Source organism: Pyrgilauda ruficollis, unplaced genomic scaffold (genome assembly GCF_017590135.1).
Source record: "Pyrgilauda ruficollis isolate IOZ18807 unplaced genomic scaffold, ASM1759013v1 scaffold57, whole genome shotgun sequence".
In the NCBI taxonomy this organism is placed as follows: Eukaryota; Metazoa; Chordata; class Aves; order Passeriformes; family Passeridae; genus Pyrgilauda; species Pyrgilauda ruficollis.
In genome coordinates, this window is record NW_024527377.1 from 7,767,348 (window position 1) to 7,791,525 (window position 24,178).

The window sequence follows — 24,178 nt, forward strand, 5'->3', positions numbered from 1 at the left end:
CGCCCACGGGCTCTCCGTCAGCCAATCGGAACCGCTCTGGCAGTGACTGACAGCCGGGAGGACCAATGGCGAGCGGTGTTTGTACCCACCCGGCCACGCGCTCCATCCCGCGCTTCCCGGCCCCGGTCCCAGTTCTGGAACCAGTCCCAGTCCCAATCGCGGTCCCAGTTCTGGAACCAGTTCCAGTTCCAGTTCCAGTCCCAGTTCTGGAGCCAGTCCCAGTTCCAGTTCCAGTCCCAGTTCTAGAGTCAGCCCCAGTTCCAGTCGTGATCCCAGTCCAAGTCCCAGTTCTGGACCCCTCCCAGTCCCAGTCCCAGTTGCGGTCCCAGTCCCAGTTCCGGACCCAGCCCCAGTTCCAGTCGCGGTCCCAGTCCCAGGCAGGCCGGGGCAAGCTTCAACACGGGCCTTTATTGGGTGTGTCAGTGCCGGTAACGTTGGACCCACCCGGCCCAACACAAGAGCACAAGAACCTCAACGCGGGAACGCTGCCGTGCCCGGTGTGCAGCCACCTGGCCACACACGGCATTCTCTCCCTTGCTTTTCATCCCAGGGAACTTTTCTCCCTGCAGGGCTACATCGCTGCTTTTCCCAAAAAGAATGGAGGCTTCCAACGTGGTAGCCTCCCAAAAACTGCTCTGAATCAACCCATCAACCCAGCAGCCAGCACTGGGGATAATGAGATCTACCCGAGGCCACGGCAGCACATCCCCCGAGCCCAGGAGATGCCCTGACCCACGGAGACAACGCTGCTCCAACTGAGAGAGGCCTCAGGCAGGGCTGGTTACCTTCTGCCTCACTCCAGCCTGTCCCTGGACAACAGGAGAGCTTCAGCCAAGACCTGCAGCTGCTCCAAGACCTCTCGCTGCATCTCCACAGCCACGTGGAACACGTGGTGGTCGGAGCTGTTGTACATCACAGCGTTCTGGAACATGAGCATCAGGTCACACTGGAACTGCATCACGGACTGAATGTGTCCCTTTGACAGCCTCCTCTTTATGCTGCTTAAATCCATGGGTCTACAAAAGACAGAGAGGAGAAGAATGAAACTGCAACCCAGGGCCTGGCATCCTTTGGGATCTGCATGCGTGTGCTTGTTCTCATTTCAGGGTAGCCCTGAAAGCACAGCTATTTTCAATCAACTTTATTGCTTAAGACACACAGGGGGGAGTGAGAAAGGCTTTTCTTCTGAGCCAGACAAAAGTGAGTTCAGCCAATGCGACACTTGCTATCCAATCAACTTGGCAGGTCATTAGCAGTCACCTCTGGAAAAAATGGGATGCTGAGCTCCAGAGAAGGCAAGCAGTAATTAGTCTTTAGGAAGTCAGTCCAGGTCTTAGTGGAGAAAGAAAAGTTACTAAAATAGGTATCTATTAAACCCCCTAAAGATCGAATGGTGCCACCAGCAAAAATAGCAGTGCTGGTAAGGGGAACATGATAGGGAATAAATATTACTTCCCTTACTTTGACAGAATGGGAAAATGAATGGCTGCAGAGAGGACAACTGTGACCAGAATAGAACATGATTCAGCTCTGAAAAAATGCCATTAATCTCTCTGGGAATTATTCTTATGACCCACTTCTGTGCTGAGAGTGAAACATCTGGGGCGCTCGCAGCGGGTGAGGAGGGGGCATCTCCTGAGGCACATTCCAGGCACGGGGAGAAGGGACTGCTGAGCTGCAGGGCCTGCATCCCCTGCCCAGGGACTGTCCCTGCAATGAGCCAGCCATGCAATGCCTGCACAGGGCAGGCACAATTCCCACCAGCTCCAGAGTCAGTGCAAGCTTCCAGGTTCTAATTACCCAGAAGGGAGTTTTACTGAGAGAAATCAGTGGGAGATGCTGGTGACAGCCAAACTCTGGAAAAGGAGGAAGGAAACCATCCCACTGGCCCTTTGGAAACCAGAGAAGACAGAAAACAACCCGAGAGAAATCAGCCAGTGAGCACTTCCTCCACAAACTCACCTCTTTACCACATCCCTGTATCCAGGGGCTTGTTTCTCTGACACTGGCTTCAGGAACGGGCTGCTGAACCTACAGGGACAAGGACAAGGAACGTTCTCTGCCTGCCCCTGCACCAAAAACATGGAGCAGGGCTTGCCTCTCCCTGCTGGCCCTGATGCACAGCCAGTGTTGTGCCAGCTGTGTAGGAAGCAGCATTTGGGCTCTGCCACATTAATCAGAGGAAATCAATATGCAGTGTTCTCTCCAGCTCTGCAGCAGGCAGCTGTTCCCAAAGCAAAGCCCTGGAGAGACAGGCCAGCCCCTGGGAGGGGAGGGTTGGGACAGGTGACACAGGAGCTGGGACAGGTGACACAGGAGCTGGGACTCAGGGCAGTGTGTTCAGGACATGCTGATGCAGCTCTCTGCTCTCACATACCTGTGGCTGGCTATCATCCTCCAGATGGACAGGAGCTTTTTTTTGAGGATCAGGTGCTGGAGGGGGTTATTCCAGCTTGGCTGCAGCCTGTGGAGTGAAGATACTGCCAGATCATCACACTCGAGACAAAGTAGGAGGTGACAATTCTGCTGGCTCCCACCACATCCAGGTGGATGAAGCTACAAAAAGCCTCGGAGTGTGATGGTGGGAGTGTTCTGCACCAGAATGCACAACTGAACATCCAGAGTGCAGGAAGATGCAGGACAAGAGGTAAAAGCAAAGCTGAGATAAGGAACAGGACCAGATTGGATAGAAAAACCTCAAGCTACTCTGCAGTTCCAAACTTTACTGAGGAGGTTTTAATGAAGTTTCTCTTCTCAAAATCCCACGCTTTTATTTTTAAAGTTCCAAGTTATCACACAGGTGGCAGAGCCTGCATGTGACTGACACACCTGCACCTGCTCAGAGGGGCTGGTAATGCTGGGCTGTGCATTGCCTGACAGAGCCTGATGTGCAGCTAGCTCACACCAGGCCTATTTGACTTGAGAAAACATAAAACATGTATTTTCCATTTAATCTCTTATTTAATCTCTACTCTTCTCACTTCACCTTAGGATCAATGCCCTACAATACCAGCAAATCCAGAGCTGGCACAAGTTACCTCCTTCCCTCCTGCTCTGCTTGTCTATCTCACCTCCCTGGATGTGACCTGTGCCATGCACTTGTTCTCTCATGTGACAAGGGAAATGACTCTGTTCTGCTGCATTTGCAAGAGTGCAGAACCAGCTACTTACAGGTGCATGTTGGGAGAGCCTGTGGAGTCCAGCACTGAGGCTGCAGAGGTGCTGTCACTGTCATCTTGATCCAGGGCCTGAGCACTCATCTCAGGTGAATGCAGCTCATCTGAAGGGGGTTCTCCAGGTGTGTCTTCATTCTCTTCCTGAAGAGCGCAGAGGACACATCTAAAATGGCAGCACATTACCTGAATCCTTCATCTAGAAGCCAGCCTGCTGCATATCCCTTTGCTGCATCCAGGCTCATCTGGGAGCTTGCCTGCTCTGTTACTCAGAGGATGCTGTTTGACCTCACTCAGACCTTCCCAGCAGGAGCTGTGTGTGATCTCTTGGATGACATCCACCCCTGGCTGACACAAACCCTGTGCAGCTGAGCAGTGCCCAGTGTTGTGTCTGCTCTCTGGGAAGAGTCATGGATGTAGAGAGGGCAATCAGGAGCTGAGGTAAGACTGCCTCAGGCTTGGTAAAGCTGCAGATACAGATAACAGGAACCCCCAGAGTTCAACAAGGTTGTTTCCTCACAAACTCCCACGTTAAAATGACAGGGAATAGACTCAGCCAGGAAGGAGACTGGTGCTGTTGTTGCAGTGGTTTGCCAGTAAAAGGCTCAGTGGGATTTCGTGCAGGAGCACCTCAGAATCCTCAACAGATCTGAAGCACGAGCAGACTTCTCAGAAACTGGACACTGTGTGTTTGGCTGTGACCACTGGGAGAACTGAGAGGGAGCTGCTGGGAGTAGCAGCAGTTGAGAGCAGATAACTGCTGGGAATACACTGTCCTGGCTGAACAGGTGAAATCCTGGGGGTTATTTGTCTCCAGTGTCCTGAGTTTGCAAGAGAACAAATGTGGAAAGATGGCCCTGTTCCTCCAGTGCTGTGCTGCTTTCCCAGGAATACCCAGCAGGCTGGTGGGAGCCCACAGCCCCAAACACAGGACTGATGCAAACCCAGGCTAGACAGTGCCTGCTTCTAAGACATGACAGTCCCCAGGGGCAGATGGTTATTGCTGGCACAGCCACGTGGGCCTGAAACCAGCCAAGCTGTGCTGCAAAACACAGCAATTAGAACCAGGCAAGTATTCCAACCTTGCCTTAAACCTGAGAGCAGCCTGCCAGCTCTCATGAGTCACCTTTACACTGCCAAGGAGCAATTCCTCCAACTCACATCTGAGGGTTTCATCTGTAACAAGCTTCCTGTTTATACACAGCCATACATAAAAAACACCCTTCCCTCATACATTTTTTCTGTGTTCCTCGTGTGTTTTGTCTCCCCTCTCAGACCCTGGGGCTCCCCATCTCTTCTAGAGCTGGTTTCCTTCACTGTCTCATCTCTCACCCAGGGCCAGAGACTCTTTCAGGACCACCACTCTCCTACCTCTCTTCCCAGGAAGTTTTCTTCCTCATCTTCTGCCAGGATGTGCAGTTGACTTTCCTCTGCTCCTGAGACTGCTGTTCCTGTGGTCTTTTCCTGGCTCCTCACTTCCTCCCCATCACTCTGCTTCCCCGAGCCACAATAATCCCACAGAGTCTGTGATGACTCTGTGCTGCCAATGCAGAAAGATTCCAACATCTGGGTTACCTGCAAGACAGTGATTTATTACTAAAAATTGTGAAGGCAAAAGGGAGAAGAAATAAACAGCAGAGATGCTATTTTTGCAATCGCTCACGAACGCCTTTCCATTTTTAGGAATCCTTGCAAAATCTGATGAAGCCCTGTGTTATTATTACAGTGTCAGTTCACTGACATTTCTGTGCTTAAGGGTGAGCTGTGTTTTGGCAAAGCAGCTGCTTGGGTGCAGTGGGAGCTCCAAAGGGGAGGAAAGGCTGGGCTTGGGCTGGGGAGAACGTGAACCCAGAGCTTCTGCTGTGCCCCCAGACTGTTTCTGTTGGTATGGATGGTGCAGGCCCTGCAAAGCCCAATGTTTCAGGAGGGCCTGAACTTTGCTGCCCACCTTCCTGTAATCCAACCAGCCCTACCTCCAAGAGGAACTGGAGAGGACTGTCGTTTTCACATGGCTTCTCTGCCTCGTGGTAATCTTCACTGTCATCCTTCCAGAGAGGCTCACTCAGCTCCATCTCACGGTCTGCCTCCTGGCTGCTCCCCTCTAGCTTCCCCATGGCCTCCTCTTCAGTATTTCTCCAGCTCATCACATCCAGCTCCAAGCTTGAATCCAAGTCAGGAAGAGACTGGAAATCACTGTTCTCTGACTTGATGGGAGATTCCAACTCAGATTTCCAGGCATGGCCCATCTGCAAACAATGAAAAACAGCAATTTCTTTGTACCCTGATCCAGGAACTGCCAAGCCCAGCTCATTTCTTGACACCCTTGGAGGGCCACAGCATGGGAAGGACTCTGAGGTGAGCAGCCTTCACCTCACAGCACATGGCAGGGCTGCAGCTCTGCTACACAAACTGCTGCTGCACAGCAACTGAATTTCAGGTTTTCTGGTGCTTTTGCTGTGCTCTCTCCCTGCCCTGGTCAGTGGGTCACTGCTCAGGGCATGCTGAGCTGTCTGGGAGCATGTGGCTTTGCTGATGCTCCATATTTCAGGTGCTGAAGGTACCCAGCAAGCTCAGACCGAGTCCTGCTGGGGCTCCTCAGCTGCTGAGTGTTGGGAACAACTGGTGACTCCAAGGACAACTCACTGAAATTCCACTTGCTGCCCCCTGAGAACTTTTTATAGTGGAGATAACTTACTCCAAACCTTACAGACAGAGTTTTGAAAGGGACAGGTGTGATTTATCTGGATGGTGATATCTCATGTACCTGAGCCAGAACAATTATAACCACACAGTCGTCACACACCAACAGGCACAGTTCCATCCACTGCAGAAAATACAAGTTTGCATTCTCTTAAGAAGGAGATTCTCTTTCATCTCTGTTCATTAGTCCATGCCTAAATGTCTTCTACTGCATGAGTGCACTCTGAGTCCTCTAAGCCTGGGGAATTGATTGCAGAGCCACAGTACAACAGTAAAGGATGGCACAAAATCCTCACCTTGCCACTGAATGGAGCTGCCTGGATGCTGCACCTATGGAGAATTCTATGCATTAATTAACACTGTCTTTAGAGTCTTCAGTTAATTATGTACAACCTAATTTTTTCAGAGTTTTACACAAGCACATTTCTCACTGATTGTCTTTTCCATTCTCAAGACTGCTAGCACAGCTCCAAATTCAGCTTATGGTGCATAACCGGGAGAAATACAGAATCCACTGGGTCTGGGATGAGAACACTGCTTTGCTTATTTTGTGAACTTGGAAGCAGAGTTGGGATCTGAAAGCCTGTCCTGCTGAAACCTCTTTCAAAGTTCACTTCAGTGGCAGCAGATGAAATTTGATGAGGTAGGAGATAACATTACCTGCTCTCAGCTTCCAGGTGAGGGAGTTGGGCAAACTGAGATTCCATCTGAGGAGAAAGCCTGTGCCTGGAGCTCTCTTCTGCTGCCACAAGCAGAGGCACAGAAAAGCCTCAGCCTGGGGTAATCTGATCACTTGTGATCATCCTTCTGTGCTCCAGAGGGATAAATGCTGAAAATCAGGAAGTCCTGGGAACTTGGGCATAAGATTAAAGAGATCTTCAGCCTTATGTTCAGTTTTACCAAATCTTGGAAGACTCAAGATGCCAGAGAGCAGAACAGAGAACAGTGCAAGACATGATGAGTGAAATAATCACAGACAGCTCAGCTCTACACCAATTCCGGACAAAATGACACAGACTTGAACTTTTAATTAAGAATTGCCTGACAGTTCTTAATTATGTTGGCTACATAAGTCACTAGCAAAGAACCTCTCTCAAATTGGAAAGTTTTAGTTCACTTTGCAGAGATCAGACACTGCACAACCCTTGCTGTTCTGGGAAAAAGCTGTTAGAAATCAAAAAGACAGCCTTTAAAAAGAACTTATATGTCAAAACAAGAAAAATGATAAAAGCCTGAACTCTAATAAATGAAATATAGAATCCACATAAAGTAGGAAAAAAAAAAAGGAAAAAGAGAACAATTTGCTAAAGACATAAAAGCAAATAAAAACAAAAAACTTCATCAAAAACATCAGAAGCAGAGAGCTGCCAGATGATCAGTGGGGATGAAACATGATCAGTGCCAAACATCTCAGTGGAAAATAGGGCCAGTTGGAAAAACCAAATTAATCATCATTATCAGCAGTTGCCACAGAGGAGCTCACATGAGACCTTCTCTTGGGATGGGTCTGAGAGATGATATCTAATTAAAATGTCAACAGGGGAGATTTTAGAACAATTTGAGAGAGTGAATAAACCTTAGAACCCACTGGGATTTATTTGTGAGATCTAAAGAAGCTTAAATATAACGTGACCAAGCCTATGCTGTGTAAGTTGTCATTTAAGAAGAAAACCAGAAAGGGGTGACAGTTTTATCTGTCTGTAAAAGGGTGGGTGCTGGGAGATGCAGCACAGTAAAACACAGCTCTGTACCAGACAGATTAGAACAAAGTATTAGGAAGAAGAGAATTAGTAAGTAGTCAGAGCATGAGATGATGAATTGGGAAAGAGGGAATGAGGCTCCATAGAGAAAATCCTGTCTTGGAATTTTAAAGCTCTTAAAATCATTAAAGACTATTAAAATGTCATGGGACAAGAGAAAAGGCTGAGAGAAAAATACCTGGTTAGGAAAAGAAACCAAGGGTAGGAGGGAACAGCAATGCTTGCTGTGATGGAAGCAAGTCACCAGAGGGTCTGAGAAAGGTCTTCTCCTGTGCTGCACCTTCATTTTTACAGCAGAGACAATGGCAGGGCAGAGGTATTAGAGATGGAGCCAGACTCTTCTCAGAGCCCAAAGTGACAGGAGACAGGGATGACAAGTTGCCCCACAGGAAATTCTGACTGGGTGTAAGGTAAATATTTGAAGCTGGCCCTGCTCTGAGCAGCTGAATGAAGTAAGGGAAGGTACAGAAGCTCTTTCCAGCTTAGAATCGTGGAACAGGTTGGGTTGGGAGGGACCTTTAAAGGCTGACTGGTCCTGCCCCCCTGCCATGGGCAGGGACACCTTCCACTATTCCAAGCTGCTCAGAGCCTCATCCAACTTGGCCTCCAACACTTCAGGGATGGGGCATCCACAGCTTCTCCAGGTAACCTGTGCCAGGGCCTCCCCACCCTCATTGTAAAAAAAAAAAATCTTCACTCAGTCTAAATAGGCCCTCTTTTAGTTTAGAACCATCACCTTGTCCTGTCACAACAGGCAGTGCTAAAATGTTTGTCCCTAACTGAAATCACTCCATAAAATGCATGAAAGACAAAGATCTCTGTAACTTTTTGTGCTATGAACTGAGAGCAATAAAAATTCAAACCATAAGTTTGCTCCCGGGTTTAACAGCCAAAGACAATTAACCAATCACCAATCCAAGGGAGTTTCAGCATTTCCACATCAGTAAGGTGACTCTTGGTGAAAATTCACCTCAGCAATACACAGGACTTGACACAGCAGGCACAGCCAACTTCAACACTGAACTTGTGAAAATTGAGAACTCTTACTGGATAAGGGAACAATGCCTCTGGTCTTAATCCCAGTGACTCAGTTTCCTGAAACCTGTCTACCAGAAAGCTGCACCCTGGATATGCTGCACGGAGGGCAGAGCACTCCCAGCTGCTGCAGCAATCATGGATGGTGTCATTCTGTTGTTTTCTTTTCCCCCATGGAAGGTTGTGTGGGCAGAAAACATGCAAGTTTCATCTCAGGTCATATGAGCAGAAAAAGTCACTTGGAAATTCTTCAGAGAACTTAAACCTTCATGTTGCTGAGGAAAAGGACTGTAATTCCCAGTAGAAACAGGGCACAAGCTCAGATGTGAAACCAGGTACTGGCAATCCTGCCTACGGCTGCTGGGATCACAGATTTTCACTCTGACTAGTGCAGCCTCCACAGATCTCAGGGGAAAGAATGTCAAGTCCTTTTCAATGCATTTTCTCCTAAGGAAAGCTCCAACAAGACTGCAGTATTTAACTTCTCAAGGTTTGATCTCCAGTGTCACCACAGTGCTGCTGTATCCTCACACACTCAAGCAGGGAATCTTCCTCTCCATGCAAGCACTGTGCAGCATTCCTGTGATTTATGGATTGTCTCTAACATCAGAGCTCTGCCATGCATGTGTGCTATAGGGATAACTGGAAAAGAATTATATTTGCAGATAGTCCAGGTGGGGATCCAGGCTTGTACCACAGGGCTCCTCCCTGCAGAGCTGTGATGCTCAGTACACTGCACACGGGTTTGTTCCCAGATTTTAATATACATCACATTTACACAGCACTAGTAAAAATCTGTACACTTCACATTACAGTACGTACGAGCCACCAGCTGCTAGCTAACACCAGAACACTGATGAAGCCCAAGACAACTGCCCTAAAACAGGCAGGGGGGCTGCTCTTCCCCTCTAGGGGAGTTTCTTTGGGTTACACATTCTGACAAGACACTGCTTTCCAGAAGGGCAAGCGAAGGTGGTGAACCAGGTCCCAGAAATGGACCTGCAGCTTTTCTTCCTCCTCCAACAGCTGTTAAGAGCTGTCTGCTCACACTCCAGCTCCGGATGCCTGGGATTCTGCTGGGATTTTGTGTCTGCAGCATCATTTCTTCATCTTCATGTCTGCCTCGATGGCGCAGCGCCGCCCTCTGGTGCCTCCGTCCTGCTCACAAGGCAAACAAACAGAGTTACACAACCCCACGGGAACGTCCCTCCGGCAGGCAGGAGGGAAGGAGGGAGGGACAGAGGGAATTCTGTATCTGGCAACAACTGTTCATGCCTTCCCATCAGGAGAAAGGGAAGCTGTCCCTGCCAAGGCCTGCCTGCAGACCTACCTAAAGTTGGATCTGGCCACAGCAGGGTGCTGGGCTTGGCAGCATCTCTGCCCTGCTGGAGCCAGGGCACAGAGAGACAACACCTCTGGCCCAGAGGTAGATGTTTTTGGAGCCTGGACAGTGCAGGCTTCTCCCTAAGCAACAGATTCTAGCTTAAGGTGGGAAAAGTAAAACTGCTGACTAACCTACCTTATCAGCTGATCCCTATGGGAAGTGCTCCTCCAGCTGAGTGACCCTGGCACTAGCTCCCTAGTTCCTCCACACAGCTCCTTTCCACGAGCAGAAGGTGAGCTGAGAGCTTCCTCTGATCCTCTCTCTGGCTGATCTGCTGCCTCTCCTGGAGTACTCCTCTGTCTTTAGATACATGTGAGAGGTAAGCACAGCTCTCCATCTTCCTCCTCTCTCTCCTCACAGTAACTCAGAGACTTGGGGTTTCCCAGAGGGAATATTTTTCCAAACACTTCCAGATCACCACAGGCACAGAGCAAGATATTTCTGCAGAGTCTTATTTGCTTTCTGAACCAGGAACGGATAAAGGACACACAGCTGACTCCTCACTCTCCCAAGACCTTTTGTACTGCCTCGGACGTGTGGAAGGGGCAGCTGTATAAACATGAGAGATGTAGGAACTACAGGACTGCACCACTTGGTTTGTCTTCCCACTTACATGGAAAGAAAGCAGGAGAGAAGTCATGGAAAAAAGCAAAAGCAGATGACAAAACAAAAACACTTGGAACCAGAAGAAAAGACTGAAGCCCCACCCGCTCACCCATTTTGAGAGTAAGGGACTGAGATTTCTCTTCTCAGCTCACAGTGGTGCAGCCCCCAAGTCAAACACACCCTGCTGCAGTGCTAAGGATGCTGTGACAGTGCAGTGATCACCCAGACAAGGAGCAGAGCACCTGGCAGCAGTACTGCAGAACCTGCTGGAGCCTTTCAATACTTACAAAGAGAGAGAGAAGGAAGGCAGGAGAGCCCATTGGGACACTGTCCTGTTAAAAGGCCAAACAGAAGGACTTATCAGGCATCAGCTACGGAAATGCACACACCACACAGAAGCACTGAGCCCACACATGAGCATAGAGGAACATGTGCCCCACTCCCCTTCCTGCAGGGCGTCAGTCTTATGCAGCAGGAACATAAAAACAGACAAAAAGAGGGATACTGCGAGAGCCAGAATGCCAGGAAAGGGATATTCCCTCCACAGCCACAGCAAGTTTTCCTGGTCTACCAAACAATTCCTGCTCAGTGCAGCTGTCACTAGAACTCAGCAGGCAGCCTCTGCTGTCACAGTGTTGTGTGCACCAGAGAGTACCTGAGATCACTTCATCAAGTTTGCACGTGTTTTTATAGAAGAAAAAACCACAAACCTTCATTGCTTAGATCAGTGTGGAATTCAAAGGTCCTCTGGTGTATTTTACACAGCAAACCAACCAGAGGGGACTGATTCTCTAGCTCTAGAAACCTGACTAGAAAGTGAAGGATATGGCAATTCCCTTCACCTTTCTGCCATACCACAGAATCACAGAATGTGTGGAGTCAGAGGGGAACCACAAGGATCACTGAGTCCAGCTCCCTGCCCTGCAGGCCCATCCCAAAGAGGCACACCATGTGCCTGAGAGTATTCACACCTCTTCCAATACTCTGCTCATTTTCCTACAGTTTTTATCACCTGTTTTTTAAAACCAGGTAATAGAAATATTTGGATTACAGAAAAAACTCATGAGACCTGCCTCTGGCATGCTGTACAGTTCCAGAACTGAAATCTAATCAACAGACATTTAAAGAAAAGTTGTTCACATGAAGATGCTGGTGTGGGAACTTTTGCCTCCTTGGTGTGGGAACTTCATGCAGTATCTTGGGATTCTTTAGAAGATCCCAAGTGCCCTTGCACAGGGTGCAGCATTCTCACCTTCTCCGAAGCATCCTGCTTGCGAGTGGAGTCTCGCCCCCGCAGGCTCTTTGCACTGATCCCTGACTCTGACGTTTGCATCATCAGTTGTGTGGCCAGAAATTGCTGCAAGGAAACCACACTCTCTTAAGATTGTCAGGCAAAACAAGCTCAGTAAGTGCATGTCAGTTAACTATCACAGACCACAGGCTGGGAATGATTGGGTCAGAGGCAGTTTCAGTTCCTTGTGTGCTGCTCAGAATAAGTTCCCCAATTTACCTCAGAAGCCACAAGTCCTGAGGAACTACAAAACCCCAATTCAAATTCAACCCTGCCAGCTGGGACATTCTGCTTCAAAGGATATTTTAAATAGCATAAATTCACAGGGCAGTTTCATGTGCACTTTACGGCAACATAAACCAGCACAGCCACCCAGAGAAGCTGTCGCGTCCCCTGTCATTCACCGTTCCTGTTGCTCGTTTCTGTTCCTGAACCACACCCTAGTTCTTGCTGGCCTAAGCACTTCCCTGAAGGAAATTACATTTGAAATTGGTCAGGGATGAACATATAAAAAAATTAGCTGTGTTACTATTAACTCGCCCACAATCTAGTTCAACACAAACACCTGAGCTACCATGAGAGAGAAGCAGGGAAGGACAGGACCCACTGCATCCAAACGCACTGGGAGGGAAACTGTGGTACAGCCACACCTATGGACCGAGGCAGATGCTCTGTCCTGCACTGGCCTCAGCTCTGTACTTTACCTGGATCTGCTCCAGGACATCTCTCTGCATCTCCACAGCCATGTGGTACACATCATGGTCAGAGCTGTTGTACATCACTGCATTCTGAAACATCAGCATAATATCGCGCTGGAACTCGGCTGTGGTTCGGATCAGCCCGTTCTCAATGTTCTTTTTGATGGTAGATAAATCCATTGGCCTGTGAAAGAAATGCAGGCAAAATTGCAACAGAAATGCTTAACTCTTTCCCATCTCCTTTGGAAACAGCCCTGGGTCTGTAATGTGTTTGGTTACAGTGTCTACTTTATTCAGCTGAACAGGTTCTCCCCCATGGGCTGTGCTCCCCAGTACAAGGCCTGGGTCACAAGACCCAAGGTGTCCAGCAGTTACCTGGAATAGTACCAACAGCCTCAGAGATCTCTCAGGAGAGGCATCTGCCTTCTCCAGGCACCACTGACAAGAGAAACTAAGGAGCCACTGAGCTTGAACTGTTTACAAGAGATTTCAGCAGCTAGCAGGCGATTCTGGTAATTCTTCCAGAAAAGTCCACCATCTGGGACAGTAAAAAATACCTATTAAAGAACAGTTTCTAGGAATTCCAAAGGTTAAATCCTACTCTTGGCTAGAAACTGAGAGAAACAGATCAGTTTTACCTTATTGATAAAACAGTCTGTGTAAGTCAGGGTACTTCACTCAAAGTCAGGACTGTGCACAGACAGTGCCTGTTACTGATGATGACTGTTCTTGGGGAAACCTGCTGAATCTGTCAGAAAAAGAATACTTTTCCAAGTCTCCACAGCAGGCAAAACCAACATTGTTCCTGCCAGAAATCCCTACAAATATGCAAGCATACAGAGTTCTGATGACAGAAGGCTGCTGAGACTCACCTCTGCACGATGCTGTGGTAGCCTGGTGCTATGTCATCGGTTACAGGCTGTAAGAAGACATTGGCATACCTGCAGAGAAAAAGAGTCCACTCAGTGCCTGTCCTTGCTGGTAAATATTTGTTTCATGCTCTCCTGTTCATTTGTTTGTAACAATATGACTCATCATCTCCCAAGAGAGATAAGCCTCTGAGATGGGAGAGTGGAGACTTGTCTAGGATTAGTCACTTCTTTCTGCCAAGACATCAAACTCACCTGTGATTAGCTGCTGCTCTCCAAACCAGCATGATGGCTTTCTTCCAGATCTTCTGAGCCTGTATTGCTTCCTGGTCCTCACTGCACACTGAGCTGGGAAGAGAAGAACATAATTCCTTCAGGAGTCTGACTGCTGCCTCAGAGCAGAAAACTCATGGTTTGTTTTGTCCTTGACATGCCCGTGCTAATCCACACCAAAGACAGAAGGAAAAAGTGGGAGCTGGTACCGGAGTGCTGTCTGCACACTTGCCCTTGTAAGCAAGAACCACACAAATCATCAACAAATTCTCCCTTAGGACCCACTCAGCAAGGCAGAAATGGGAATGCTGCAGTCCCTGTGTGCCCTGACACTCACAACTGCGAGGAGGCCGGGCTGCTGGGGATGGAGTCGGCGAGCGCGTGCGACTGCAAGGGCGCGTTGTGGACGCTGAAGCCGTCGTCGCTCTCGCTCACGGGGGGCTCGTTATCCATCTCTGAGAGATAGCCCTCCCCCTGGTCTTCTTCTTTGGGTTCCTCCAAACTGGCAGCCTCACTGGCACCGTCCTCATCATCCTCCTCACCCTGTCCATCCTGAAACACAGAGTCCATCAGCTGGCTACAGCAGCCACTCAGCGCCTCCAAAGCAACTACGGTTCTGTCAGCAAAGTGACTTTCTTGTGAGGCTGCTGACAACTGTACAGGCACTTCCACAAAATCCCAGTCTCTCCAGCCTGCCCTGCTTGTCCCCACAGACCCAGAAGCACATACATAAACACCTTTACATTCTGAAGCCATCTCCCCTTCAGCTGCAGACTGCTCAAAGTGCAGAAAGCTCAATACAAGCTTTGCCTTTCAGCAGACAGCAGCAGCAAGATGTTGCTAATTAACTCAAGATGACTAAAACCAACAGGGAATTACCTTCATCTGACTCCTAAACAGGGCTTGGGCCTCCTCCTTCATTGATTCTGTGAAAGAAAGAAATGCATAAAGATTGATTCTCCCAAGCAGCCTTTCCTACAAAAGCTCCTGCACCAACGCCTACTGTCCTGCAGTAATTACCACTGTTCCTACAGGTATCTTTTCTCCCTCCTCCCCAAAAATACTGAACCAGATAACTAACAACTATCCAGCTAATAATGTTGCATGTAAAAGATTTCCTAGCTGAATTAAGTTACCTGACAGCTCAAATTTGTGCTGAACATCAGCCTGTGAGGAGTCTTCACTCACATTTGGGACTTGTGGAGGGGATGAATCATCATCAGGTGGGGTCTGGAGGGAAGAGAAATGCACAAATCTAGATGTTTGTGTCAGCTTACTTCAGTGAAGGTGTGGGCACATCTCACTCACCCTAACCTAACTCCAGGCAATGAGGTTCACTGGGCACCTTCCCAGCAGCAATTCTGCACATGGGTGGGGGGAGATACACAAAGGTACTGCCTAAAGCAGAGCTGCTCTGCACATCAGCAGCCTGACTCCCAGGAAAACAGTCAGTCACATTCATTGAAGGGTCACTTCAAGCCAGCACTCATCCTTCCTCTGAACTTTGCTCCTACCTGCCACAACTGCTCCTCTCTTTCCCCACACCAGTTCCAGGCAGCCTCTGTGACCACATACCTCTGTCTTCACTGGATTGAGCACTGCATCTTCTCCCTGGGATGACTCTATTTTGATTTCAGAAGTCTCTCCTGATGTTACAGCTGCTCTTTGATCTTCTTCTATCTCCTGGTTTCTAAGCTCTGGAGTTTCTGTCACTCTTGCAGTTGCTGGTATGGTTTCTTCAGGGCCCAGCTGACTCTGGTCCTGCTCTGCAAGTTCTGTCTTTATTTCTGACCCCAGCTCACTGATGCCCATCAGGTCTCGAATTCCCTTTGCCTCTGGCTCCTCACACTCCAGTCTCTCCTGCTTCACAGTCACAGACACTTGTGGCATCTGGGCCTGTTTCTCATGCTCCTGACGAATTGAATGTTCCCACGGGCCAGGAAGGGTCTGAGGGTCATCAGTATCTTCGCAGAAAGAAGACAGAGCAGCTTCAACAACTGCTGCATCCAGGACTTCAGGGTGGTCATCTACCTTTATTGTCAAAACAAACACAGCAGTGCAGGCCGGGGTCAGAAAGAGGGATTAAAGAAAAGTTCATGTTATTTGGTACTGAGACAATTGTGGAAATCCCAGTCTACTCCATTTACAAAGTTGCCTGTTTTCAGCCAGATTTCTATCACTCCCTGTGACTGTTTCTCCTGAAGCTTCAGTTTCAAAAATATGGCACTCCTGGAAAGGATTCTGTGAGCAGTGCTCAGCTGTCTGCCAGAGACATGACCCAAACCCTACCCTCCAAGGAATAAAGACATTTCTTTTTGTACTCTGAAAGGGAGCACCAGTGTCACACAGGCAGCAGTGGTGTCCTTTCCCGTTCATCTGGAAAATGATGGTGAGAATGTGCATTCTGGAATAGTTATTTCTTGCTTGTTTAAGCTAAATTGATGAACAGCAATCATTTGAGATTAACCCAACTGAATGTGGAGCAAAAGGGACTCTGCTTTCCCCATTTACCTTGTCCTCAATGATGGCTATAATATTTCCAACCGTATCAAAGTCCAGCTCTTCCCCCGTATAGGACACTGCAATATCCATTTTTTCAGCCAAATCCAGATCTTCTTTCCCATCCATGCAGTGATCTTTGGAAGAACCTGCAGTGCTGCCAGCCCCAGAACCCAGGCACTCTTTCTTGATGGAATCAATGATCATTGATATTTCACTGCTGTCCATGGACACTGTCACAGTATGGGAATCAGACACTGCCTCCATGGAAACACAGGCTTCTGGCTGGCTCACTGCACAGGGATGAGAGGGACAGTCAGAGACCAAGCTGGAGAAGTCCCCACATAAACCAACACTGCAGTGGGTAAGACCAAGCACCAACCACAGGTATCCCAGGCCCATCGACCCCACCACAGCTTAGAATAATAGAACACCAATACAGGTCTGCTTTCCCAAAGGAGAGCAAAGTGAGATTCCAACCCCTGAACCGCAGTCCAGCAAATCACCAGCACCCCACCCACACCCAGCAAACCCTGTTTAAAACCATCTGTTTGCTCCAGAACCCAGCCACAACCATCCTTTTTGGCCAGGACGGCGAGCCTGAGGCGACAAAGCCCAGCTGAGAGCTCGCAGGGCGCTGATCCCACGGGAAGTTCTGCTTTCCAGCAGGACGTGACCTCTGAGTGCGTAGTCAGGAACGCACCTGTGGCTACGCTTTCTGCAGCTGCAGCTGGAGGCACAACGGCTGGTGCTGACAGCGTGGGCATCATGACAATAGTGGCCTGGGACACAGGCTCTACGGGGGGTGGCAGGAGCTTAGCTGGAGGCTCGCTGGCAACAGCGGAGAAGGAAGCAAGAGGTGAGGTGAACTGTGCAGGACCAGCTTCTAAAAGCCGGGAAAGCGTAGGAGCACCTAACAGAGAGTAGAAGGGAAAAGCACATGAGCAAGAAGCAGCCACCACTGAAGTCCACAAAGCCACCACTGGGCTCTTCGCTGTCTGGTGGCTTCTTCTGGGAAAAGATACCTATAAAGAGTCCCAAAAGCTGTACAGAGAACCTGCACCAAAAAATGCACGACTCCGCTTGTGTGTGCAGTCTGAGGCAGAATCATGCAGCTACAGAACACTGCACTCACTGTGAGGGCTGGACAGACTAAGCCACACATGCACAGAGATGCCTTTCCAAAGGCTCATCCCAAAACAATTATGGGAAATCTGCAAAACAGTGCTGAGAGAGCCACACAAGGTAAGCCAAGACAAACAGTCGTCACAGGAGCTGGGAGGGAGCAGAGGGGATTTCCTTGCAGGTTTTTCCTGGAGAATTCCTCTTACAGCAAAGGTTGCCATTCATCTTAGCTGTAACTTCCAGTCTGAATTTACTGAACTGTCTGGACCAAACTAACAGCCAGATGTGAATAAGGAAAGCAAGATCACTTGCATGGAAATTTTTTGGGGATCAGATCTGGACCATTTTTCCCCCAATCCCTGTGAACAAACCCTTTCTTTCTAAACTCCGATGCCTGGTATTAGCCAGTGCCAAAGGTAGAAAACCAGATTGCATGGATCAGGACTGGATCAAACCGAATTCTTTCAGTCACTCTTTTAAGGATTAGGGTCTTCTTTAAAAGTAGGGGTGAGATGAACAGGGAAATAGGAATACAACTGATAGAGAAGTCCCCAAACCAGCCAGGTAGACATCATCTTTCCCCCAGGAAAATCCACAGAACAGTCTGAAGGTACATCTTAAGGGAGAACTGTACAGGGAGAGGCCCGAGTTACCTGAAGCTGCTGGAGATGCAGGGACAGCACCAGGTGCTGACTGCATTTCCCCACTGTGCAGCACTGGAAGGACACTTCCTACCTCCAGCAGCACTCCAGAGCTGTTCATGTGACCAGAAGCCACTGCCATTTCGTTTTCACCGACCTGTCAAAGGAGGATGAGACTCAAGTTCCTGGAGATACCACCACACCAGTGATTCTCTGCCAATGTGCACCTCCATGAACAGGACCAGCATCTGGTGTCCCAGCATTTCTTCTGTAGTTTTTATTCAGGCTCGTCCCTGCCTGAGGCCCCTCACACAAGTGCAGAACAGTGTGAAACTGTTGCTGTTCTTCAGCTGTAACACAGCTGCAGTGCTACCTTCCTTTGTGGTGAGGCCAAGTGCACCATTTGCTCTCTCACAGTTCTGTTCCAGGACCTCACAATCCTTTACACATATGAGTCTCTCTAGACCCTGAGATGGCACAGAAATATCCTTCATTTTGAGTTGAGAGAAGCAGAAGTACCAAGATGAAAAGTAACTTGATCAAGGTCACACAGTGAACCTATGATGGACCTTGAAACAGACAAAACCAGTCCTGCTCCTACAGGGAAAACTCAGCCTTCCACAGCCATTACCTTACCCTGCTCCACTTTATGTTACATCCTGCAAACACAAAATCCATGCAACATTTACCTGAGCTAACAAATAGAAAAAACCCTAAATCTGACTATTATGAAGAAAAAAGTCAACAGCAACACACCTACTCCACCACACAAGCACTAACCCAGGGAATCTGTGTCACAGGCAGGCTGATGGCTGCTGTTTTCAGACTGGGCTCTGAACAGTGTCAGCATCTCCTAAGACTTCCCAAGTCACTAACACCACAAGTGGATTCTCATCACAGTGATTCTAGTAGCTGTCTACAATTAGGAGAAAACTGAAGCACTTCTGTACAGGTCATAAATGCCATCCAAGGATTACCTACTCTTGTACACATTAAAAATATTGAAACACAACTTCCTGACAAGGTGTAAAGAATTGTGAGCCCAGTGTAGGAATCACCAGGAACACCATGGAGGCTGATGGGGATGATGCTGACTGACAGGTTCCCTTCCCTGAGGAGAACTCTTTCCTCTAGCAAACCCTGCAACTCCAACTCCTTGTGACTGAGGGGACAGCCAGTCCTACGTGCTGCACGAGCCCTGCAGTCCTGCTGGGAAAGGGGCTCACCTCTGCAGCTCACAGGGGTATTTATACCTCTCAGATTATCACTTCTGCTGGGACTCTCACAAAACTGCACATTTTTAAAAATTCTTTGCAGATCCCCCTTTTTCAGTGGGAAAGCCTGGAGCAAATTGTTTGTGTGCTTGCATATATGAGCAGAGAGCTCCATACCAGCCTGGGGCTTGTGGGCAGGAGACTGCCCTTCTTCAGCAGCTCTGAGAGCAGAGGGGAAGGAGGCGGAGTTGCTTTTTGTCCTAGCATCTTTTTCTGGGGTGAATCATCAGTGACTGGGGTCATGGGGGCATCCAGGGGAGCAGAGCCTGGAGGGGTGTCAGGGATTCCAATGAAGGAGGCAACTGGGGTGCTGGGCAATGTCCCTGGCGTGACCTGAGAAAGAGAAAAACCACACTGTTCAAAGGCACACTCCACCACACGGACCAGCCCCACTTGCTGCTTCCCCCAAGAGCATTGATCCAGCACACCACAGACACCTACTCCATTCACTCGCTGCCCCTACTCCAGGCATGTGCTTTCACCCTTTCCCTGCCCTGCAGAGCCACTTCCCAGGCACTCACAGCCTGCCTGGCCAACCCACTGATGCCCCTACACGGCCTTTGATCCAGGCACCGGATCACCACAGACAGGGAAGGGGACACGGATCTCGAGCAGCACTGCCACCAGCCACACTACAGCACCTGGAGTCTGCAAAGCAAGGCAAGGGCTTCTCCCCAGGCCCCTTCTCTGAGATGGATGCAGAGCCCCACGTCCCAAGCTGGGCTTGCTCTCCTGCCCAGAGCAGGATCCTTACCCCTGGACTGGGCTCGTCCCCAGCGGGCTGGGCCAGGTCTCCGAGGGAATAATCCCCGCCCGGGGAGGTGGAGCCTGCAGGAGAACGAACCATCACCCCCGTGAGCCTTCGAGGTGGGTTCTTAATGGCCTGGCGAGCTGGAAGAGAACAGAAGCTGCAGTGAGATTCTGTGACTCCATCGTGGACGGTCCCCAAGAGTTACCTTTGACTTTATCCTGAAGAATTTTAAGAGAACAATTTATGTTATAGGAATTTCTCGCACCCCACCAGGCTCAGTTCCCAAAATACTGACTTTGGGTAATGGACTTCAGCTGCAGGTTTCTCTAGCAGCTGGGGATTCACCACCTCCCACCACCAAATTCAATGCCCCAAGAGTTATGAAGAACTAAACATTCAGAATAAAAGTTTCTTCCTCTTATCTTCAGTGTCCAGGGGAAACTAAAGGTGTGGAAAGGATGACATTCTAACACAGAGCTCCTTACAAACCCTGCTTTCTCTTGGATACTCCTTTCCTAAAGATTTTATTCCCTTTTCAGAAGCCTCTGCCTTTTACCCTGTCACAAATACAGTGCTGGAAAGAGAATACAGCCTCACCCTCCAACTCTAGAGTTAAGGAATTTCTCCTGCAGGTCTTAACAAGACTTCAGTATTTTCTAAGTGTTCTTATGAATATATGCATGGGTCTGAGGAAAATGAAGGCACCTCATTTCCAGCTTACCCTGATAAGCAGCATCTGTAGCCTTCCTCTTCACTTCTGCCTCCTCCTCTTCCATTTTTTTCTTTCTGTACACAGAACAAAAACCTCCTGTCACAGGGTGTCTCAGTTCCCCTTAATTCCCCCTTCAAAATGTGTTTTACTGACACCCACCCTGTTATCTCCAGACAACATCAAACCACTCCTGTGGACTCAGGCTCAACTCCCCCAGGGTGAGCAGCAGAGCCAGAGAACGACACAGTGGGCAGGAAATTTCACTTCCAGATGATTGTCAGAATGGAGGCAGCAAACATGGTTCTGCAAGCCATGGCCAAGCTCTTTACTGAGCAACTCCAAAGGACGTTGCACACCAGCTGCTATCCCCCAGCCCAAGCTGTCCCCCCTCAGAGACCAAAGCATCTGCCCAGCTGCCCCATTTCTCTTAACCCAAACTATGTGGAGCAAGAGATGCTGGACAAACAGAGTGTCAGGAAACTACAATCTCAGAAGAAATAATGAAATAACCCACATCATGATCTCATTGCACAGCTCCTCCAGTCTGTTATCCATGTGTCCAGCCTGGATCAGCTCTGCATCCTTCTTGAGTTGCCTGTAATCATAAAATCTTTTTACATTTTGATCACTGAACTGGACACCTTAAGCAGCATTTTCACCCCAATCACCATCCCACTTGGACTACTTTTTGAGGACAGGACTCTCAGGTGTGCAACATTTTAAAACCTGTCATGTACCTGTATTTTTCCTGTGTCTCTTTAATAATTTTCTTCAACTCCTCAACCCGCTCTGCAGTCAGTTTCCGCACAATAACATCTTCCACTGTCTCCACAACTTCTCCCTTCTCACCACGTTTTCTTCTACAGAATAAGAGGAAAGAAAAACTCAGACACAAACCACAAGAAAACTCAGTTCCTCTTCCATAAATGATATGCTCATGCCAAAAAAAAAAAATCAATTTCCTCCAATTGCATTAAGTCATGTTGGACAGCACAATGTTCAAACAATCTCATCAGCAAAGTTTTGCTACTTCACCCAGTGTTAAAATCTTCAGGAACAGATCAAAGATGCAAGTCCACCAAAAGTTCTCAACCTGAAAATAATCTTTCCACTTCAAGAGAGAATTCTTTTCTCCCCAAGAAGAAACATCTATTTTTTCTTCACTAACTCTACAAAGCCCTTTAATTCTGCAACTCTAGTGCTGAAGATCATTTAAAAACAAATCAGTCACACACAAATATTACTTTTAAACCCCATCTTTAAGTTAATACTGTGTGAAGTCCCCAAAGAAAATGCCTGGAATTAGGAGCAGTAAATACTCATATCACAGAGCTGCAGTGACAACACTGATAAGAAAACTGTTAAGAAACCACTGCAAAATAGTGACAAATACAAATTATCTCCCTTCTCAGTCCTTCTCTTTTCTACCCCTATTCTGAATGACAAATTTATGTGTAAAGGTTCTGATCAGTAAGGCTAACATGCAGTGTTTTATTCCAGCCAAATAAATATTATCTTTCCCATGTCACAAACCCTGATCCCACTGTCCCACAACAGCTACTGCATCTGAATTTTCTCATTCTGAAATGCTCCTTTTGGGAAGAGTTGGTTGGGGAAGAAAGTAATTTAACAGTGACAAGGACTTTGCTGTAAGAACCCACGAGTGCCCCCCAGCTGCTGCAGGCTGTGCTGGGTCAGACTTTGTACTCACTTCGGGGTCTCCGTGGTCTCCAAGAGCTCTGAGTACTGAGATGCACAGTGCTGAGAAGAAACAGAGGAAGTCAGAGGATGGTTTGCTTGCCCAAACAGCAGGGCACACCAAAACACATGGACATCCACAAATTGCCAAGGCAAGGAATTTCACAGCTTAATCACACGCCTGGTGAAGGAACTCTTCAGTTAGTAACTGTGTGCTGGATAAAGCATGGAACAATTAATCCTAAATTCATCCTCAATACGGCTTTTCCAACTGTGCAGAGATTTGGTGTCCAAGAGTCAAATGTCAGTGTCTTACCTTTTGGGAAAACCAGTCAGGTGGGCGTCCTGGCTCTGCAAAAGGTTTGATGGCTCTGCTGACTGAGACCCTGTGGGAGGGAAATGGCAAGTCACCATCAACTTACCTTCTCCCCCAACCAACATGCAGAGAAAAGATGAAAACCTCTCTTTACATCATTGAATAGCCCTGTTAAACATGATAAACTCACCAAGGAGTTTTACCAGTCTCAAAAATATCTACCTGCTTCTAATGTACAGTGATTTCACTCCTTTGCTTTGAAAAGCAAGTTTCTTGCATCTGGTTACGTGATTGCATTTCCACAAAACCCTTACTTTAGTGAGGAGAAAAATACAGTAAAACAGAGCTATGGGCTCAGTGCACAGGAATCTGTTACCAAAAATCTCTGTTGTCCACAACTCACCTCATCTAATTATGAACACAGAATCACAGAATGGGTTGGGAAGGACCTTAAAGATCATCTTGCTCCAACCCCCTGCCATGGGCAGGGACACCTTCCACTATCCCAGGCTGCTCCAAGCCCTGTCCAACCTGGCCTTGGACACTTCCAGGGATGGGCAGTCACAGCTTCTCTGGACAACCCTTTGCAGTGCCTCACCAGCCTCACTGTAAAGAACTTTTTCCTAATCTCCAACCTTACCCTCCGTGAGTCTGAGCCACTCCCCCTTATCCTGACACTCCACATCCTTGTCCAAACTCCCTCTCCAGCTCTCATCGCTCTTTATGTTGATGCACACACCTCTACTTTCACACAGCAGTTATGAAGGCAACAAAGCGCCTGTCCAGGTACACCTTCAACACCTCTTACAGCGCGTTTTCGCTCCGAACGGAGGCAGCGCGGTGCCAGCCCCGGTGCTGAGCACACGCCGCCCGCCTTCCCCGCTCCCGTACCAGTTCTGGTCGCCGCTGCGCATGACGGAGGAGGCCAGGCAGAGCTTCTCGCGGATGGACCAGGGCTCGGTGGGGCCGGCGCTCAGCAGCTTGTGCTCTGCGGGACAGGGCAGGAGTGTGCGGGGGCAGCGCCCGGCCTCGAACCCGCGGCTCCGCGGCTGGCCCCGCCCCTCCCGGACTCTTCGGCCCCGCCCCTCCCCGGATCCATTGGCCCCGCCCCGCCCCGCGGCCCCGTTGGCTCTTTCCGGGAAGGTCCTCCGGAACCGCTCCGTTCTCCTCGGGCCATTCCCCTGCCCCTTCTCCTCCCCAGCCCCGCCGCCGCTCGGTCCCCGCCGCGTTTCCCGCCCATCCTCGCACTCACTCCCCGGCCCCGCCGCCATCTTCCCCGCCCGGCCCGGAGGGCGGCAGGGGCGGCACCGCGCGCAAAGCCCGCCGGGAGGCGGCCGAGCGCTGCCACGCCCCCTTCGCCGTGTGCGCGCGCG

General features: G+C 49.0%; 2 protein-coding genes across 9 annotated transcripts; both read right to left on the reverse strand.

Annotated features, from left to right (window-relative positions):
• Nucleotides 1–6: 6 nt before the first annotated feature.
• Nucleotides 7–9,273, reverse strand: LOC121361340 (bromodomain-containing protein 8-like). 4 transcript variants are annotated; one of them, XM_041481940.1, is made up of 8 exons: nt 6,170–8,286; nt 5,147–5,419; nt 4,545–4,748; nt 3,172–3,317; nt 2,378–2,464; nt 1,963–2,031; nt 786–1,016; nt 7–46 (listed from the first exon to the last, which is right to left on the reverse strand). In XM_041481940.1, exons 1-7 carry the CDS (start codon nt 6,221–6,223, stop codon nt 794–796), a joined length of 1,056 nt encoding a protein of 351 aa, XP_041337874.1. In that variant the 5' UTR covers nt 6,224–8,286; the 3' UTR covers nt 7–46; nt 786–793. The 4 variants fall into 4 exon arrangements, with proteins under 4 accessions (XP_041337874.1, XP_041337875.1, XP_041337873.1 ...); XM_041481941.1 differs by lacking the exons at nt 7–46; nt 6,170–8,286 and adding an exon at nt 8,681–9,273 and having other exon boundaries at nt 409–1,016; XM_041481939.1 differs by lacking the exon at nt 7–46 and having other exon boundaries at nt 409–1,016.
• Nucleotides 9,274–9,412: 139 nt separating this feature from the next.
• On the reverse strand, nt 9,413–24,138 carry BRD8 (bromodomain containing 8). 5 transcript variants are annotated; one of them, XR_005956333.1, is made up of 23 exons: nt 24,058–24,138; nt 23,697–23,793; nt 22,806–22,875; nt 22,503–22,552; nt 21,529–21,651; nt 21,306–21,386; nt 20,801–20,865; nt 20,083–20,219; nt 19,446–19,661; nt 18,067–18,211; nt 16,992–17,201; nt 16,301–16,581; nt 15,365–15,820; nt 14,926–15,019; nt 14,669–14,715; nt 14,127–14,341; nt 13,772–13,864; nt 13,520–13,588; nt 12,654–12,831; nt 11,911–12,015; nt 10,946–10,990; nt 10,188–10,352; nt 9,413–9,826 (listed from the first exon to the last, which is right to left on the reverse strand). XR_005956333.1 is itself a non-coding variant. In XM_041481936.1 (22 exons), exons 1-22 carry the CDS (start codon nt 24,074–24,076, stop codon nt 9,767–9,769), a joined length of 2,856 nt encoding a protein of 951 aa, XP_041337870.1. In that variant the 5' UTR covers nt 24,077–24,138; the 3' UTR covers nt 9,413–9,766. The 5 variants fall into 5 exon arrangements, 4 of the variants coding, with proteins under 4 accessions (XP_041337870.1, XP_041337869.1, XP_041337872.1 ...); XM_041481936.1 differs by lacking the exon at nt 10,188–10,352; XM_041481935.1 differs by lacking the exon at nt 9,413–9,826 and having other exon boundaries at nt 10,210–10,601.
• Nucleotides 24,139–24,178: the final 40 nt, after the last annotated feature.

Excerpts from the sequence above, each read along its gene's own strand:
- LOC121361340 (XM_041481940.1), bottom strand. The coding sequence starts at position 6,223 with ATGCATAGAATTCTCCATAGGTGCAGCATCCAGGCAGCTCCATTCAGT. Across the intron at positions 2,465-3,171 it reads GGCTCTCCCAACATGCACCT|GCTGCAGCCAAGCTGGAATA; the intron begins GTAAGTAGCTGG and ends TTCACTCCACAG. Across the intron at positions 2,032-2,377 it reads AGGATGATAGCCAGCCACAG|GTTCAGCAGCCCGTTCCTGA; the intron begins GTATGTGAGAGC and ends TTGTCCCTGTAG.
- BRD8 (XM_041481935.1), bottom strand. Across the intron at positions 21,652-22,502 it reads GAGACCACGGAGACCCCGAA|AAGAAAACGTGGTGAGAAGG; the intron begins GTGAGTACAAAG and ends CTTATTCTGTAG. Across the intron at positions 16,582-16,991 it reads TGCAGAAAGCGTAGCCACAG|TGAGCCAGCCAGAAGCCTGT; the intron begins GTGCGTTCCTGA and ends ATCCCTGTGCAG.